General features: G+C 41.3%; 1 protein-coding gene across 2 annotated transcripts; it reads right to left on the reverse strand.

The window, feature by feature from the left end:
* Positions 1 to 928: 928 nt before the first annotated feature.
* Positions 929 to 19,269, reverse strand: VSIG1 (V-set and immunoglobulin domain containing 1). 2 transcript variants are annotated; one of them, XM_085060395.1, is made up of 8 exons: positions 19,142 to 19,269; positions 16,776 to 16,936; positions 11,586 to 11,693; positions 6,196 to 6,394; positions 4,770 to 4,925; positions 4,008 to 4,127; positions 3,203 to 3,329; positions 929 to 1,751 (listed from the first exon to the last, which is right to left on the reverse strand). In XM_085060395.1, exons 1-8 carry the CDS (start codon positions 19,194 to 19,196, stop codon positions 1,568 to 1,570), a joined length of 1,110 nt encoding a protein of 369 aa, XP_084916521.1. In that variant the 5' UTR covers positions 19,197 to 19,269; the 3' UTR covers positions 929 to 1,567. The 2 variants fall into 2 exon arrangements, with proteins under 2 accessions (XP_084916521.1, XP_084916522.1); XM_085060396.1 differs by lacking the exon at positions 11,586 to 11,693.
* Positions 19,270 to 19,442: the final 173 nt, after the last annotated feature.

The following is a 19,442-nucleotide window of genomic DNA, read 5'->3' on the forward strand; positions in this document are numbered from 1 at the left end:
ACTCTTCTACTCTGGAATGAAACTAAACACAAGGACACACCTATCAAAGAAAAATACTTGGAAGCCAGAAAGCTGCAAGGAAAGGGCAATGAATACAGTTATGCTTGAAGATCCAAAATAAATCTTTACTGGCATCTCATGCCTTACATCATTAAATGTTGCCATATATTTTTCTTTCATATTTTTTCCTTTTTTTTCTTTTTCTTTCTTTTTTTTTTTTGTGCTCACTATCTTGATAAACATACTTAGAACTGTAGGAACTGAACCTCAAAATTTTATCCCAGAAATCTTATAGATAAATGTTGCGTGTAACTAATGTTTACAGTCTAGGAACACATAAATCCTAGTCACCAAAGGATTTATGTATGTAAGATGCTATGAAAAAATTAAGTGCCAAAAAGCTCCAGATCCCTGAGCCAGAAATATTTTTGTGCAGTGCATGAGGCTGAAGCCACTGTGTGCCAGTGTCAGCAAGGAGCTGCCTCAGCCAGTTCAGAAGGGAGCTGCTGAGGATGTGGGTCTGTAGTTGCCTAAGCCCCATGGTCCTTGAGCTCTTCTGAATGTAGTATCATTACCTTTTGAAAAAGCTGAGTTTGTGTAGCCTTAGAAGTGAGGCTCAGAGAGAAGGGGTGTCTGGTGACCCAGGTGTGTGTGCTTCAATTCCCTTTTTTCCTTCCAAGAAGGTGCTCATTACTCAATGACTGGCTGTCATTGTGCTTTGCACCACTTACCTCCCCTCGATGCTTTCACCTAGAGAACATTTTTACAGTGGGATAAGAGACCAGAAGAAAAGCAGCATGAGTTTGTTGCTCAGTGGGTAGGACTAGCCTGGAAATAGACTTAAAACATCTCAGGCAGAGGAAGCAATAGAAACTCATGTGCTGTATAGAAGGCAGTGTCACCCCTAAGGAACTTTAAACCAAGAAGGTCACTGTTAACAGAATGTATTCCATGTCAGGCAGGAACAGGGTAAAAGTTTCCAGGATATTTTTTTTTTAGCTTGAGTGGAATTCAGACACCCAAGGTTTCAGTGGCTCAGGTTTTAACATCTGTTTCTGCATTCTGATGATATTGATGTAACTTCTTTTTACTTCTGGTGTGCAAAATCAGTTCCTTTAAACACTGTGATGTACTGGCCATGATGAGTGTTCTTGGTGTACAGGAAGCAGGTTGGCCAACACTGTTTCTGGAGAAAGCTGCTATGGTTCTGAACTGTGTGGGTACACAGCATTACTGGTACTTGACTGGAAAGTTCTTATTTTGACAAATGCTTCAGCCCATTTCCTAATTAGTTTTGCAAAATACATTAGATAAATGTGGACGATACTCTTTTTATACTTAAATTTTTGTACAGTATAACTAGATAATAAAAGAAATTTGTTTAACTTTAAAGGCCAAATCTGCTATTCACATGGTGCCTGTGTAACAGACCCTTTTCAATCCACCCCAGGGGCCCACAATGCAAATGCCTGTTTAAGCTTTAGTCATGCTTCTGTGTTAATCCAATGACAACCATTTTTGTACAAAGGGGTCCAAAGGTGACAAAGAAAACTCTATTAAATAAACTCTAGGCTATTTCTTCTTTTTCTGCTTCTTGCTTTTCCTCATTTTCAGGTGTTCCAGGAGCTGCTGTTTCATCAACACTTGGGTATTCATTTGTTGCATTGCTGGATGGAACTGTGGTTGCAGCAATGTTTTCTTCATTGGGTACCTGAGCATAATCTGCATTGGGTTGTTTCTGAACCATTTCTCTGCAGGAAGACAGGATTAGGATTGTAATTTCACATGTTGAAATCCCATGTACACTAGAGTTTTTCAAAAGAATGAACCTTTGTGTTTGCTATCTGAACAGTAACTTGTAATTACTATTCCAAGATTGTGTGAAAAGGTTACAGCATCACTGGTGCTGAGACAGAGAGAGTGACAGCATATTAGCTAATAAGACATCTGCATTGCTGGTTTAAGTGATCCCATTAGAATAAAATGGATTTTAGTGTGTTTAAATGTTATGCCAGGAAAGTGGAATGGGAAACTGCGAGCTGGCAAACAGTGTCTGAGGAGGGATAGCAAAACATACTGCTTGGTGTGAGCTTTCTGGGAAATTCCATGAGGATCTGGTGTGCCATTGAAGTGCATAAAAAATAGAGTGCAGTCAGAAAATAATTATGAAAAGACTGAAATCTAGAAAAGTATGATAAAATATATTTCGTATTTTAGAAAAGACAGAAATCTAAAAAAATATTTCTAGTAACAGGTATTAACTCGAAATATCTTATCAAAACAATAATAAAGCAAATCCCAATACTGAAGCATATTCACATGGTAAAAAATATCAGATGCTAGTGGATTAATTCAATGCAGTAAGATTTATTAGGATCTGAGCACAAAATTGGATGTTAATGCTACATCAATTGAAAGCAGAAATCAAGTGCATGAGTGACTGTCCACTGGTGTGGGTTAGCAGAATTCTGTATTAGGAAGTCTGAGACCTGTGCTATAGAGAGGTCACAGTTTTCTCCTGGACTGAACTGCATGTAGTTACTTAACATTTAACATCAAGGGGCTAAATACAGTCTATATAGTGCATGAGATTATCCCTATTCTGAAGATTTGGCGATTTAAGGGGAAAATGAGCAGCCAAAGCACAGAGAAAAAAACAAAACATTTCCAGAGCAGGATCAAAATGGACATTCTGGGCTCCATTCTATTGTCTAAACCTTGTTTTTCCTGCAATTTGAGATGCCTTGGAGTATCCCAAGTGTGAGTTGTGTAATTTCAGATAGCACTGAACTGAGCTCTCTGTGTTTAAATCTCAGTAAATTTGCTGAGGCAGCCCTTAGCTGCTTCTTCTTTTTTTACTTCCACCTGCTCTTAACAGACCCTGTTAACTTTAAAGAGCTGGTTTTATAACTTGCCTCTTTAGCTTTTTAGTTGTTTAAAAACATTTACTTCACCATTTTAGATACTGCTAAGTGGTAGCTGCCTGTTAACAGAGGGAAGAGGGCAGTGGCAACTTCTGTGACAAGATCAACAGGTAAAAAGTCCCCAAAAAGCAGATATTCACTCTGGGAGTTTTCTCAAAACTTGTATTATTTACCCTTCAAAAAATCTTTAAAGTAATTGCATTTTACTTCAGTTCTGGATTATCAGCAGTGCTTTACAGAAATAATTGTCTTAAAGTGAAGCAAAGAGAAATTCTTACTGCATCTCATTATTTGGTGACTTCCTTTTTTTTGCCTTCTTGGTGAGGACCCAGACGATAATGCAAATTAAAGCAGCTGCCAGAATTGCTCCAATCAATGCTCCAGCAACAACACCACCATCTGAATCTGGAAAGAAAAAAAAAATATGCTTACTTGACTTTTTAAAAAGTACCAGTATAGCAAAATCCCATAGAAATTTGGTGCAGGAGTCTTTAGCAGAAAGAAGGGATTGGATTCAAATAACTATTTCCAGGAGGGAGGCCAAAGGAAAGTGAGAGATCTGTACTTGTGTGATCTTTGCTGCCTCCTTTCTCACTGGGTAGCTCCCTATCCCAACAACCTCTGTTTATGCCTGGCTAAAACAGTCATTGCAAACACATACTGAAATTCAGGCTGCCTTTATTTCTGTCTTTCACCTGGGGATCACATCTGTAGTGCCTCAGTCCTTGTACTGCCACATTTCAGTGATGGTTGTAATTTCTGGGGTGGGGAGACCTCAGTGGGACCATTGGCTGGAAGAAATTGCTCAGAGCTCCGTGTCTGTCTGTTCTCAGTAAAGGCTCTGCAGTCAGAACCAGGTCCAGCTCCTGCTCCTTGCAGGAAACTAAGGTGGGGATGTAAAATCAGTTTTCTAGGTCAGTGTAAATTCTGGGCACGCCTGAATGCAAACTCCAGAGCTCCCCAAATCCTGTTCTGTTCTTACTTGGAAAAAAAAATCTCTGCTTCAGAGTTGTTAGAGAATTTTCCTGCAAGCTGTGGATGTCCTCCATCAAAGATGTGATTACCTTCAAGCATTGCACTTACGTTTTGCAGTCAGGTCGAGCTCACAGGTGCTGTTCCCCAGGAGGTTGCTGGCCACACACCTGTAATAGCCAGTCTCAAAGGTGGTGAGGTTGCCAATGTAAAGGATGCCAGAGTTTGGATCTGTGACAAACAGGGAGCAAGTACACTTTACTGTTTGTATTCTGTAGAGGCAAACAGTTCTCTGTAGTGAGTAACACAGAGACCTACTCGGAGATTAGAAACTGGGTTCACCAATTCATTTATTTGGGTTTTTAAAAAATTTTCTTTAGATATAAAATATTTCCCTTCTTTGAAAATTGCTCCAGTAGATTCTGTGGGGTGTATTAGGAAGCTCCTACTCAGCCAACCAGTCTGGCTGATGTTTTACCCACATTGATACTGTGGTTGTCTGTGTAACTCCACAAATGAAAATGTAACAGCTACAGAAAATTTTTGGAATGCAAGGATGTCCTAGTACTTGAATGACAATTTGACACAAATTCACTCAAAATTTCAAGGGAAGGGAGATGTAAAGGCATAAATATTTCTCCCATTTTAACAATTTAAAGGCATCAACAGGACTTCAACAGTTTTTTATTAAATAGAAAAAGTGCCCTGTGTTTTTGACAGTTGTTGGTCAATTTGAATAAGTAAAAATACAATTCTGTGACATTGGCCATTGGAAGAGGAGGATAAATTTTAATTAGCCTATGTGATACACAGAGTTTGAAATGCTGGGATTTCAGATCCTGAGCATGGCATGGCAGTCCTGTAGTTACATACTAAATTGCTCTGTCACAGGCTTGAGGGTGTTCTCATCGACTTTGTACCAGCGGTAGGTGGGCCGAGGCAATCCCTCTTCACAGTTGCACAGGAGGTAGATTAGATGGCCTTTTTCAGGTGCTCCTTCTACTTTGCAGAAGGGTTTTGATGGTTTGACTGTAAAATAAGAACAGACCTCTTGTGAGTGTGTACACAGGGCTGCAAACATCCACCTCGAGTTCTGGTACTGTGCTGCTCTGAGCAAAGAACTGAACCCCATCTACAGATTTCCAGCCAAGAGCAGAGTTTCAAAGAGTTTCCAGCCAAGAGCAGAGTGACCAAAGCCCCCCCCATAAAAAAATTAAGTCACATTAAATATATGTACATTGCCTAGGATACAGTTTTATTATCTTCCATTTCCATACTTACTCCTTTAGGGAGGTGTTGAGACAAAGACTATCAATTATTTTCATTATAATGGAAATTACTATTCACCATACTCCATTCTGCCACACAGCAGCATCATTTTCTTTAGGGATGTGGCAGGAACTTTTCCACAGAGAGGAAGAGGATCAAGGCTGGATTCTTTCAGTATATTACAGTTGCGAAGGAAATAAATCAACTATAGTTCTGTTAAAAAATATATCTGTTGTGATATAATTTTCTTGTTTTGTACAAAAGGGAAGATTCTGTCTTCACTTACACCCATTGTTTTTAATTTCCTACCTACAGATATGCTTTTGTGGCTTCTCATTCCACTGCTTTTCATCCTTTCTGTCCTGCTTGTTCACAGCTGAACTATTGCCTTCTTCCATGCAAACCAGATTTTGTACTACTTCCATCCAACACATACTAAGTTTCTAGAGGTTTTGGGAATTGGTGTGACCAGAACTCTTGGGCTTTACTTCTGCCTCTCCCTAGATTTGCACAAGTCACTGTGATCAATGTTAGGTAAAATTAGTGAAATTTTGGTCTGTGCTGGCGCTGCATGTAATGGTTTCAGCGAGAAGTTGTCACTCACAGCTAAAAGGGTGTTTTATTTTATTCAAAGCTAATACCTCTTTGTTTTCCAGTATGAAAAATGGAGTGAAATTGGGTAATTCTATCCACCTTCTCACCTGCTTACATGAGGTAACTTTCTGAGAGCACAAAGTGACTCTGAAGGCCAATGGTGGGAGAATGAGGTTTGACTGCAGGTTAGGTGAAAGCAGCTGTGGAGTGGAAGCAGGTCAGCTGTGGCTGGAAGCTAGAGGGCACCCAGGCTCTGCCTGCCTCCAGAGCCCTTGGTAACTGCAGCAGTGACTCAGGGAGCTTCCCTCTGCATCACAGCCCTTGTTTACCACAGCCTGTTATTCCCTCTGGCCCTATGTATTCTGAGCTGTGAATTCAGTGTTTCATAACAGGGGAAGAAAACGACACTCCAGCAATAGGGAGGGAAGGCACTTACCCAGCACATTGACAATCACAGATTTTTGACTCTGTCCAGCATCACCCTGAGGGCTGAAAACTTCACAGGTGTAGGACCCAGTGTCTGAGGGCTGCATGTTGGAGATTGTTATTGATGCATTCCCTGGATTGGTTGAAGCTGTTATCCTGTTCTTAAATGTTCCATAGGAGTAAGACTGGCCTTCTGAGTAATAATAGATCTGTGATAAAGAATCAATTGTTAGTTTAACAACAAGATCTTCTGGCTGCTTTGTTTGATACTCAGAATATAGTTGATTTCTGATTAAAGCCAAGCAATGTGACCCCCTTTCTTACCTCCTCCCCCAAGAAAGCAGAAATGAAAATATGGTACATTTGAATACTTATTTCTAAAGGTTCTTGAAAGACAAGCTTTTCAGAAATGGCATTTTTAATTGTGTAGTTAACAGTAGCTAGATCTTTGTGGATACTCCAAGCACAGAGTGATGCATTTGCAAAAACAAAGGTGAGACCATAGACCATCATCTGGCAATTCTGTGAAAAAATGCTAAGTCATGCACAGTGAATAGTGGTATTTAGTAAAGCACTGATAATTTGTGATATCATTAATAAGCTGCTTAGTAGAGGACTATGGCAAAGATGGACCTGTCATTGCAAAAAGTGGGTGGCTGCAGAGCTTTCCAAATACAGAAGCAAACAGAGAACTGAAATGAATTCCCAAAACAAAAGTCTAAGCAAAGAAGCCACCTGATCTGTTGGTAGTAAATTTGAAAGCCATAAGAATGCAGTACAAGAACAGAGCAGATTCATCACACATGCAATTAGAGCAAAATTTCTTTATGGTCAAAGTCCTCTGCCTTTTAGGGATACTGTAGATCCCCAGGCGAGAATTATAATTTGCTTTACTTTGCAGATCAACTGATGGCATTTTGAATTAAGAATATTTATCCTTAATTCTATTTATCCACCCTGATACGGTGTTGACTGAAGTCTTTAAGAAATGTTATCTAAAACCCTTTATTAGCTCAAGGCAAGGTACACCCCAAAACTGTCAGAGCACAGCTGGTTTATGCAATGATATGGCTTTGAAGTGAAGGTCAGAGCCCAGGCTGCACAGCACCAGCAGCTCTGGGACTGCAGCTTGGCTCCATCTCAAGTGGCATTTTGCATACTCCTCAGCCAGACTTTATCGTTCCCTGCCCCAGGATTACAAACACCAGGTACAATGGATGCAGGGCTCTGAGCACCCTGCATTCCCAAGGCTTGGAACACTGGTGTTGCAGTGAGGAAGCATGAGAGGTCCAGGGTTAGCACAGTGACTGACCTGGTTAGAAAGTCTGCTGAAGCTGGATACATCCTCCCATTTTTCATTGTGTGTGTGCGATAACATACATTTAAAAAATGATTTTAAGCTCTGCAAGTGTCTAGAGATGGAAATCTATTGCAAAACCAGAGTCTGGATGGACACACTATATTCTCCAGGGAAGGAGAGTGTTCAAATTGGGAGTTTGTTTTAAATAAATCACTTATCAAAAATGTTGTCTACCTGGAATTACAAAAGCACACTGGCCACATTAGTCTCATTCAACATTGATCTGAGTGTGAGCAATAGCAGAGTTTTATTTATCGCTGTTTCTTGTGAGAGCCTGAAGTTACAAGAACCATGACCTCTGACTTCAGACTCTTCTGAGGCTGATGTCCCTAGGTAGCTCTCAACAGTGATGGGCTGGATTTCCACCTCCTGTCCATCACCTGCACCAGTTGGAGTGGGGCAGTGGAAGGGCTTCCACCAGCTTTTTACACTAAAGTGAAATTAGGTTCTACCATGATTTCAATGAAGTCATGTGTGTCTTGCTGCAGCATGAGAGGAGTGGCAGTCCCATCATAACCTATTAAAGGCCTGATTGCTGGAAAAAGGGCCTGAATTCTACTCAATCTACCTCAGAGTGATCTGGGATTTATGTGATGAGAGGAAACAGCAGCAGAAGGGATCCACTGAATGCTCGTTTAGCTACAGCACATCTTCCTGGGAGTAGAACTGGCATTGCAAGTCTGAAATGCAGTCAGGACATGCCAGTAAACACTGCACAGGAGCAAGTAGTCCTCCAGTATATCTGACCTGGAGTCAGGGTGAATTACGTGCTTAAGTCCTCATACAGTGCACTGAAAAAGTAATCCCCTGTGTTCCTCTTTCTGATTCAATGAATGCAGTGAAAATATTTTGTGTACACTGTTAAATCAGAGGCAGGTGTCAACACAGCAGAGATGATTTCTTCTCTTCATGGCTTCAATCAGAGTCTTTCTGGGTCTGTTTTTTTCAGCCATGAACATAAAGGCAGTGAAACATTCTCAAGCAATGCATTCAGTTCCTCTGCAGGCTCCTGCCTGTTCTCTGTTCTCTCCTGTTTGATGCTTATCTCACTGGCTCTGGAGTTCACTGCCTGAAGGAAGGTGGTAAACACCAAAAAGGCTGAATAATGTTCTGATTAATTACTGAGTGTATATCTTGTCCCAGAGGTATGATTGGATCGTGTACACAGGAAATTTCATTTAAGAGGAATATGTTTCAGTTAATCGGCTGTGAATTCATAGCCCATTTTAAACAATACACTCAAAATGGGTGTTTTAAACCCTTGTTCAAAGTGGTTTTGTGCTGTCCTTGAAAATCTGCTTTATGGCTTTCAGAAAACTGAAATGAAAATCGTTGCAAAAGTGTTTTGTTCCAATTCAAAAGTAAAAAACTTATTTTCTGTTGAAGATATGGGTAACTTTTTGGCTTTGGGCAACTGACAGCTAATGTTTCCTCTTCCAATGAGACACACATCTCATTGGCATTTCTTTCCGTATTACCTAAAATGTGTGTGTGTGAAAACTGTATATTTGATCAATGGTAGGCTTTTTCTGGAAACCTTTTTAATCTTGTGTGATAAATGTATTTTAAATGTACCATCTTGAATGCAAAAAAAATACAAAAGAAATCTGCTGTGCTTCCCCTCAAAAAATAAGCTTTTTATGTCCTCAAGCAAATAATGAGCAGCTCTAGTGAAGTCAATAACTTACCAGAGTAGAAACAATATTGAGGTTTTTGCTCAATTAATGGTTGCTGCTCCTTCTTACCAGCTAGTTTGTTCAGGCAAGTTATTATATAATGGTGCCTTTTCACATTTCATGGAAGCAGCTGCTCGGGATGACTAATCAAACAACTGACAGAAAAAGGAGCAGAGATTATCAGTCCCAAAACTGTTGTCCTAATAACTTCATAATCTGAGGCACCAGCTTCTGCTAAACAGGCAAGTTGCCCAGAAAACATCTCCCTGACCTTAGAAAGGGTTGCAGTTTGGTTGGTTGTTCAACCTGTGGGCCAGACAGTGCCTAGGGCTGCTGTGTCCATCCAGCCATCCCTCTGGGCTTTCTGAGGCAGTGCTGTGCTTACTCTGCATGTCCTCAGGCAGTTTCTTCTAGAGTGATGGTAGGGGAAGTATTTGCCTGCAGAGGAAGCAGTTGGCAGAGCTGGTGCTGAGTTGAGGACTTTCAAAGGCTGCCAGATGTTTGGCAGAGTGTGAGGGACCCACCCACAGGTTTTCTTTGTGCTTCTTTAGAAAGATCTTCCTTAGGGTGTGAAGGGGGTATGTGAAGAAGGAGGCAGGAAATTAGAAGAAACATTCTTCCCCCTGCTTCTCTTCTTCTTGGGACAGGATAAATATATACTAGAATTTGCGTAAATCTGTGTCTTTTAGATGATTTTGGATGGACTCATTCATAATTTCCAGGTCAACACTCCTCCCATCCCTCATCTCCTGGAGTCACTGCATCACAATGCTGTCCATGGCTAGTACTTATGGATAGCAAAGTTATGAGATGTACTTGAAGGTGCATTACAAAGTGTCCTGCTTAATCTCCACAGAAGTCCTGACTGGGGGGCAGTTTCAGGACATGACCTCTTTTCCAGTACCTGTCTTTCCTCCCCCAGCCCCTTCTCCCTTTTCCCCACCAGCACATGTAAAGCTGTAGCATCCTGTTGGATGACGTTTTTCTGACAGATTCAGTGTGTGACTCACAGTCTTTGCCTGGAGAGCTGGAAAGCGCCAGCATCCAGAGGGCCCCAGCACTGGGTTGGTTTCTCATTTTCTGTTTGACATTTTCTCATGCTACTGGAAAATGGAGGATATGAACAACTTTACTGCTTTGAGGTCATGATCTGTCTTTGAATTCTCAGGACAGAATTTATAAAATAACAGCAAGGGGAAAAAATGTTCATCACTCCCTCAAGCATCTAATTAGAGAAAAAATGCTGCACACTCAGAGTGTTAATGAAGGCCCAAAGCTCAGATTCTGAGCTCTGCTAGCTAAGAAAGCAAATGCTCATGCATGTGCTGGTTTCCTTGAAATGTGCCACATGACTGAGTCTGGGCCCAAATGCCTTATTTCATCCACAGCTTCTTTTCACACATTCTTGTCAAAACTCTGGTCTGCCAGGAGGTTCTATGGATATTATGTCCTGCCTTACTGGGATTTTTGCATGGGGAATTGAGGATGTTAACAATGACTAGAAATGTCTTGTCACTACAGCACATTGGTAGAAGAAGAAAGGGAGTGAGCCAAAAGCCTTTAGAGGATTAATCATTCAGCAGCTTTAACTGGTGCAAATACATTGCAGGAGCAACTCTTTCATGTTCTCACAGTATCATTCTCGTGGCTGAACTACTAGGGAATAATTCCTACAGTGCACCAAGCACCAATGTGTTTCCTTAGTGCATTTGGTGTAACTGCTCTTCAGCAGTTATTATTAGACCTTTATTTACATTGGGCTGTACCCTGTACTTCATGGTGAGACAGGAATCCTGCTGCAGTCACAGAGTTTGGAATGGATTCTGGCTGGAGCTCTGAGCTGACAGCTGAGAGGAAGCCAGTTCAGCTCAGTGTGCTCAGCATCTATCACATCTCAAAATGTTTTTATATTCTAGAAATATAATGTCTAGAAAGGACATCCAGGATGATTTTTTCTTTTCTGTGTAAATATGTAGGGCTATCCAGCATTGGGCTATCCAACATTGGGCTATCCAGCATTGCTCACATTCAGCCCAGAGGCTCCTGGAGGGTGCACACACCCTTCAGATACCCATTGGGTAGAATATTCCTGAAGGTGTCAGTTCAGCCACCTAGAACAGCTGTGGGAAAAAATACCCTACACAACAGCTACATCCAAAATAATTTTGATAGAGAAAAGTGCAATAAAAAATAGGCTGAGTTAAAAGTTCTGAATTATGCATCCAATTCAACTTATTTCAGACATGTGCTCATTTTGAGATTTCAATACAGGTTGTGAATACAGGTTTCACAGTAGCACAAATCTAGTAGAAGCTGTTTAGCTCTTTTTTTCCCCCCTCAAGATTGTGGGGATTGTTTTCTTACCTTGTATCTCCAGCTACATCTTCCCCGTGCATCTGTCACATACACCGTCTTTTGACAAACACTGACTGACTTTTCATCCATACTCAGAATACCGTGACATGGGGAATGCTGTATTTGAGTAAAAATGTGCTGATCTGAGAGTTAAATGAGACTTTAAATGTTCCCCCAAAACCAAAGAGCCACTTCTCCACACAGCTCCCCACCTACCATCCGTGCTGATCACAAGGGCAGGGTGCCCCATGTTCAGTGTATTGTGCAGAAAGTACCTCAGGCCTTGTCAAACATGAGATGCAATAAATTATTATTCCTAAATTTTACCTAAAATTAGGCAAACTAGGGTTGAAGTCTGATGTTTGCGCCAAACATCCCAGTTAGAACCTCATTATTTCCTTCTTGTCTGCACTTTCCTTTGTGATAACCACAGGCAATCCACCATGGTCCCACTGACATCCAGGGTCACTCCAGCTGCAGTGACATGACAACAGCATCTCTGTCCCACTCCATTTGGGGGTGTTGCCTCTCCATTCCATGAAGCTGTTTTTATGGAAACCTCCCACATACAGGGCTGCCTGGCCCCAGGCTCTCACATGGGGTAGCCCAGTGCCCATGGCCATCCCTTGCTTTGTGCTGGGCAACAGAGTTGTGCTGGCATTGGGACTACTGATGATCTGAATTTGGGGTGTCAGGGTGGAAGAAGCTAACACATCAGTGCTCAGGTCACTCTTCTTGCTTCTCTCCTCCTTTGGGCTTTCCCTCCTTGTTCCCCATTGCTCAACAATGTGCCACAAGCTTGCTTTTTTAAGAGAACATTTTCATAAGAAGTCTATCAATAATTCTGTTTTGCCTGCAAGTAACAGGCATCCATGACCTTTACTAATATAGTGAATTTAAAATTTCAATCAAGAATCCTGCCCTGGGCACATCTTGGTTAGCCAGGCAGTGTCCCTGCACATTTCATTGACTTTACCTGTGGGTGGTCTGGGCTGGAGGCTCGAGGTGGGGCCCTGGTGAGGTTCAGCAGTTGTATTTAGCTTTCAAGGCTGCAGCCTCGCCTGTGCAGAGTCAACAGAGGCTTCAGCTTTCAAACATTTACTTAGGTGCTTTACACTGGGGCCAGCCGAGTGACTCAGAGCATGAAATGGAGCACAGATGTGGGTCTGAGCAGGAGCTGAGACTTTACCTTATGAACCAGGCCATGTACCCTGGGTGAGCTGAATGAATAGTGTTAGCCTCAGTTTGTCTAGAGGTAAAACAGAGATTGCTCAGTATTGGAAAATTCTCAAGATCCTTGGCTGGAAGTTATTATTTAAAACTTCAATTTAGCATTAAAGGACATGTCACTAAGGGCTAAATGGCAATAAGAGAAAGTTAAAAATATGTATGGCATTCTATATTCCCATGATTTTATTCTTGTATTATTAAGTTCAAGCGAGGAAAATTACTTCGACTAGAGAAACTTGTCAGGAAAAGAGCAGAGTTAGGCTCAATTAGTAAAAAGATAATAAGATAAAAACACTATGTAAAGCTGTGCTGTCTTCAAAACAGTGCTGTGAACACCTGGCTGTGTTTGCTGCCTGCCTTTTCCTCGTGCTGCCTGTGAGCAGCCTGGCTGTGGCATCTCCTCCTCCTCACCCCACCAACTGCCAGGCTGGGGCTGCTGAGCACCTGCAGCAGTGCTGGGGAGGGCAGAGCAGGGCATGGAAACACCAGAACAGGCAGCAAAAGACAAAACCAGCCCCACAAAGACATCTAGCATTTAGTAAGATGTCAGGAGTATTTAAAAATGTAGTAGGTGGGAGAAGACATATTTTCCCCAATCTTTTACAAAAATTTTAAGTCTCTTGTCTTCAAAATATTTGGCATAATTTTCCAATTTTCAAAACTGGAATTTGAAAATGTTATCCAATTAGTTGCTAAAAAAACTGGCAAATTTTTAACAGAGCCAGAATTTTCAAGAAATTTTTCAGGGCAAATACATGCTGTTTATAAGGAAGTGTTTGGTTTTTTTATTATGGACCAGTTAGAAGAACCCAAATATCTCATAAAATCAAATAGTTTTATTCTACTTAAAATGCACGCTATTGTTTTGCTATTCGGTAAAATATAGTGCCAGTCTTTCCAATATAGTTGGGTTTGTCATCTTATCAGCATATTAAATATATTTTTGAATTGCACATTTGTATTGTTTTACCTAAACAATGAGAGCCAAAGCTGGCAATCTCCTCCATTGCCATGCATATGTTTCCTACTTGGAACAAAATGTGAAACTTATTTCAGCTATGTGCCAAGCCACCAGGGCCAGGCCAGGTTTGTAGAGAGATTATCTTTTTGTTTAAACTTGTAGAAGAAAAACATGTGGGCTTTCAGCCTTCCAGTCCTTTCTGAAACTCAGAAGAGTCACCAGCCTGAAATAGAAATACCAACTTTATTCAGAGGGAGGGTGAAAATCCAACTTCGTGTTCAGCTGTGTTGCGTGATTTCTTAAACCATATTTTCCACAAGCAATCACAGCCCTTTCTTCCCAGTGTTTGCATTAACACCATTAATTTTACTGTGAATAAGTTCAAAATGGTAAAGAATTGCCATGTGGTGGTAAAAGGATACAGGGTCAAGTAATACAAGACTGAACAGGCTGCTGAAAGCATTTTAGAAAGAGCAGTGCCCGAGTCCTGCACCCTCCAGGACATCAGCAGGCTCCAGGGAGCAATGGGAACCCTCAGAGCCTCCCCAGGCATGCCAGCCCAGGAGAACTGGAGCTGCAGCAGGAGGAGATTGTGCCTTGGTGTGCCAGGAGAATGGGATTAGCACCAACCCATGGCCTTTCCAGATTGAGCTGACTTTATGGAATGAAAATGCAAATCATCCATCACAAATGCAGCCATTACAAATGTGTTGCAGTGGGAAAGTGATTTTACCGTGAAATTAGTTTCAGATGGGGAAATCCAGCTGCAATTTTTCCCAGCAGTGTTTCTTACAGACGTTATAGGGACAGCTTTCCCATTGCCTGCAGTGAGAGCTGCAGAAGGCAGGAGGGAGCACTGGAGGGATTGATCCATAAGGTTTCCCTGACATTTGGTAGTCTTGCATCAGCTAGTTCTTGTTGACCTTATTCTGAACCACCCACAGTATTTTGTGATTATAATTTTCAGGGGGTATTTTTATCATCATTTATCACAGTTTATAAATGGTTTTCCCCTTCTGGATCTCTTGAAACTGTGTGATTTTCCTTCTAAAATACTTATAACTACAATCTGCTTATTTCTCTTGATTGTGACTAGAAAAATGTATGGCATTTATTGTGTTGCAATATGGAAAATTTGATGCAAGTAGAACAGAAAGACTCTAAGCAAACCTGGAGAAGATGAGCTTGATCCTATGTCAGTGCTGTACTTCCCACCTGAACAAGTGATTAAAATTTAAGATGTAACATACTGGATCAAAATGATAATATATTGTACCATATACAACTTAGGAAACCTGTAGCTACCACCCTTTCATGAATAATTCTTCATTTAGTAAAATAGGTTTAACTTGAGGAAAGCAAATAATGAGTAATTAGTGCTCACACAGTTAATCAGGCAAAGTGTGCATACATCAGTCTGGCATTCAGCTAGAGTCAGAATTTGGGATGGGCCCAGAGTTTGTACTTAGCACTGATTCAGGCTTTATCTGTGGCTGTGATATACTGCAAGAGTGAGCAGTTCTGTCTTAGGTTCATTTGCAATTTCTTACATATTGGCTGTTGCTGCACAATGCCAAATGCATTACAACCTGCACATTCTGCAAATTACAGTCTAATTCTGCTGTAATTGATAAACCACATAGAAGGTACAACTCTATCAACAGTGGCAAACCTCTTGTTGTAATATTATTAGGAAACTTGTGAACATGACAAGAATATCCTCAGTGTGGACTGTGACACTCCTCTAAGCCAAATCTCTTTATATCAATTCTCAGCTGTAACACCAGGCAGGGGAATTGAACTTTCAAGAAAAAAAATGTTGGCAACAACATAAAAACAATGGGACATGATTGTCCCACAAAGACAAGCCTGACACCAGGGCATGGAAGAGGAATCCCAGTCATCTTCAAGAATTCAGCAACACTTCTAATCAGGATTTCTTCTTATAAATGAAGGTGTTGCTGACTGCTCAGTACCTGTTGGGACTGAGCTGATGGGAACTCATACCTTACGTGTTATGCTGGGAATGAAATTCCTGGGTTCATTTCCCCACCAAAACATAAGATTAACAGAGAGTTCTTGAAGTTTGGGCAGCAGTGTGAGTACACACAGGCAGTACACACCCCACCCCTGACTCCTTCCAGGCAGACCAGGCTGCTCTGCAAGGTCTTTACAGCCATGTGAGAGGCTCGGGCAGTGGCTAGAGCAAGTCACTGCCTGGTATTGGTGTCCTTCCCAATCCCATCTATGCTGATACTCCCACCTGCCCCACAGTCTCATCATACCCCCAGGGTAAGACATTGTTTGGCTCTGCAGCCCCTCAGGGTCTCAGGAAGGGCAGGAAGCATTTGCCCTTGCCCTGTAATTGTTCTGTTTCCACAGTGACAGCCATGGCATGCCGTGAAATACCAATGCAAGTTCGCTGTGGCAAATTTCCTGCTATGACAACTTACTGCAGAGTCCTGCCAACACTCCTGCTGCTCACTTTGTGCCCACAGTCCACTGTCGTGCACAGCACCCCTTATTGAGCTGCCAAAACACAACAGCAGTGCTTGAGTCAAGGAGCTCCCATTTGACCCTTAATGGGGAACAACACATTGTCACAGGCAAGGGCGTCTCACCAGGAAAGCAGCCTTCACAATGGCAGGAAATATCTGCCAGACAAGAGAAAAGGGAGCTGGTCCAGGGGCTGCAGCCCTTGTGTGATTTTTGGACACCTGGTCTTTGCTTCACGCTTCCTGTATGACTTGCAGCAAGTCGTTTGAGCATCTGAATCACTTTTGTACTTTCTCATCAGTTTGTGAGGGTGTTCAGGCATGTCAGTGGGAACTAGGAGCCTAGATTGTTTGTTCATCTGCCCCTCAATTTCACTGCTTAGTCTCTAGGGTGGGAACACCAACATTACCTGGTCTGTAGTAAGGATAACCCAATCCAACATAACAAGACTCTTTGAGGACTTAAGGATATCTTACATATAATTCCATAGTAACAATAAATAAATATCTTACGGTATGCAGCTGGCTCTCTTTGGCACTGTAAAAACTCCACTGAATAAAGAAATTTCCCAGAGGTCCAGAGCTCGTGTATGTGCAGAGCAGGGTTGCATTCCCTCCTGTCGTGACATTCACTGTCTTCTCAGGGACAGTCACCACAACTGTGCTGGCATGGCCTGTGGGCAGTAAGTGTGTGAGGAGAGATCAGCTGGGGCTGACCCTGAGAGCCATGAGAGAGAGCCTCACTTGCTGTGTTATGGAAGAAACCTGTAGGACATATCTGGCTGTTCTTGTTTTCAGTAGTTTCTCTTGGGCTTTGTGTGAAATTTCGGTGATGACAAAACCTGGGAGAGGGTAAAAGCTAGCAAGCAAATAAATCCCCCAGAACAGCAGTGGCCTTGCAACAAATAATATTCTTAAAAAGCAGAGTTCCTAAACCTATACTTGTTCTCATTTTCTGATACTCATCTTCTCAGAGTCTGTGGTTAAACCGAAACTTTCTTCGGCACTCACAGCGCTCTCCTGTGCTGGCACTCTCATTCACAGCTGTGCCTACCCCTCTCCCACACCCTTCTTGCTCTTTTTGGGCTTTTTGCAGTTATTTCTTTAGATGTCTGATCTCCTTCACTGTGGAGCACCGTCACCCACCGTGTTCTCACCTCATACATTCTTATGTTCTGACTGGGATTCAGTGTCACTATGGGGTCCCTCAGGCTGGACCTTTCTCTGCTTTTGTTTTACTAATTCCTTTGCTATTGTTTAGGTTTCTAAGGGCTTACCTCCAGAAGCTGTTTTGTTTTTCCAATGCTATTACATCAAACTAAACTTTTTGCAACTGCTTTTATTATGTGGGTTGTACTCTATTATGTAGAGTTCTTTGGTAACTCAATCAACTGTTTTTGTTGTGCTTAAAGCAGAAAGGGAGCAAACACAACTTGTGTGCCCTTCCCCATAATGTTCCAGTCAGTCTTGACTACACAACCACAATAATGAAAGGACTCAAGCACCACCTCACAGTATTTATCTGTTTCTATCCTCTGTGTGAATTACTAGCCATGATGACACATGACAGCAAAGCTAGAGCTGTCAGAAAAATAAATCTGAACTTCAAGGGTTTGGTAGGTCACTGAGTCCAGCTTCAAAGCTAATGTCTAAAGATTCAGAAGGAGAATGTGATGGAAAACATAAGTCTTTTGGAGCTTTCTATGCTAAACAGGCAAGGTGAGAATTTCATGTTATATTAATATTCATGTGGGGTTATTGCATATATTAATGATAGAGAGAAAAGATACAAAATACTTTTCTCAATGCAGGATCTGCATATTTTATGTTTGGGTGCTGCTTTTGATAGTTTAAGCAGGACCTACAGTAATACCAAAGAGTATTTCTATGAAATTAATAGACCTGTGTGAGAAAACATTGCTTATAAAAATAAACAATTTATTTTGTCATTTTAAACTATGTAAATATTGCAAATTCATGAGCTAGAACAGTATGCAAATCTCTCTGAAATTTTTGGGTACTGTTTTCCTTGTTTGATGGCTTCAATAGTAAAAGCACACTGCAAGGAAGAAAAGAATAATCTACTTTCCATGTTGGTGGTGGGTAGGATGAGAATTAATGGGTTTAAACGACAAGATTTATATTATATGTGAAGACAGTGTCACAGGAATGGCTGGAGACTGACCTAAATGTGTCAAACCTGCCTTGGGGAAAGAGGGGATCCCAGGCTGGCTGCCAGTCCTATTTGTCTTTTGAGTTCACAGCAGCTTAATCCTTACTGAGATTTAATATAAAAGCCATGTCATACTATTTTAGGTATCTCAGTTCACTGTTCTCAGCTTTAAGAATTAGTGTTGGCCAGAGGATGATAGTTTCATGCCGCAGTTTACATGTATTTATTTTCTGCTCTTTGCAGGATTAAAGGCACCATCTTTCAACACAATGTTATTCTACTGAAAACATCCATTTTCCACTCATCTGCTCCACATATTTACTTTATCATTCTCTGGTTTTGGAATCAGGAGTGCCATAGAGCCTGACTGTTACAAGCTTTTCTGGAAGAAATTAATTTTAGCAGAAACGACTCCACAAAATCTTCTAGTTTCCATAAAACTCTATTTTGAAGAAATACATTTAATTGAAATAATCTTTGCTCTAGTAAAAATATAAAGTCAAACAATATCAAACTGGCATTGTCCAGCGTGGCTGTTTGCAGCCAATACTAATTGCAATACTAATTGTAATACTAATTGCTAATTCCCATCCTGGAATAAATCACCTCAAATATTCTCCTAGTTTGCCAGTGAGATTCACCTGCTTTCTTACTTCAACAGTTTCCCTTTTTGCCACTGCTATTTTGATCAGTTTGTGATTCTTACCTGCAAGGATGGCTAGAATTGGAAATATCTTCAGCATCGTCACACACACCTTCATGATGCTGGGAAAGAAAAGAGACCAGCTGCTGCTTCGGGCTTCGACTGGAACACAACTGTTTTATTTTTTGAAGTCGGTTTTTTGTTTTCCTTATCAGCTGCGTATCAACACGTCAGTGAGCTGTTTCATTCTCCTTTATCAAATGTGTGCCTTTCTCCAACTAGTGGTGTGACTGTTCACTTGAAACCATTCTGGGGTTTGAGCAACCAAGGGCTTTGTTAATAATAAACCTTTGACTCAGAGAAG

Source organism: Lichenostomus cassidix, chromosome 4A, assembly GCF_008360975.1.
Source record: "Lichenostomus cassidix isolate B80296 chromosome 4A, HeHo_3.0, whole genome shotgun sequence".
Taxonomy (NCBI): domain Eukaryota; kingdom Metazoa; phylum Chordata; class Aves; order Passeriformes; family Meliphagidae; genus Lichenostomus; species Lichenostomus cassidix.

Excerpts from the sequence above, each read along its gene's own strand:
- VSIG1 (XM_085060395.1), bottom strand. The coding sequence starts at position 19,196 with ATGAAGGTGTGTGTGACGATGCTGAAGATATTTCCAATTCTAGCCATC. Across the intron at positions 4,128-4,769 it reads GCCTGTGACAGAGCAATTTA|ATCCAAACTCTGGCATCCTT; the intron begins GTATGTAACTAC and ends TGTTTGTCACAG. Across the intron at positions 1,752-3,202 it reads TCACCAAATAATGAGATGCA|AGAAATGGTTCAGAAACAAC; the intron begins GTAAGAATTTCT and ends GTCTTCCTGCAG.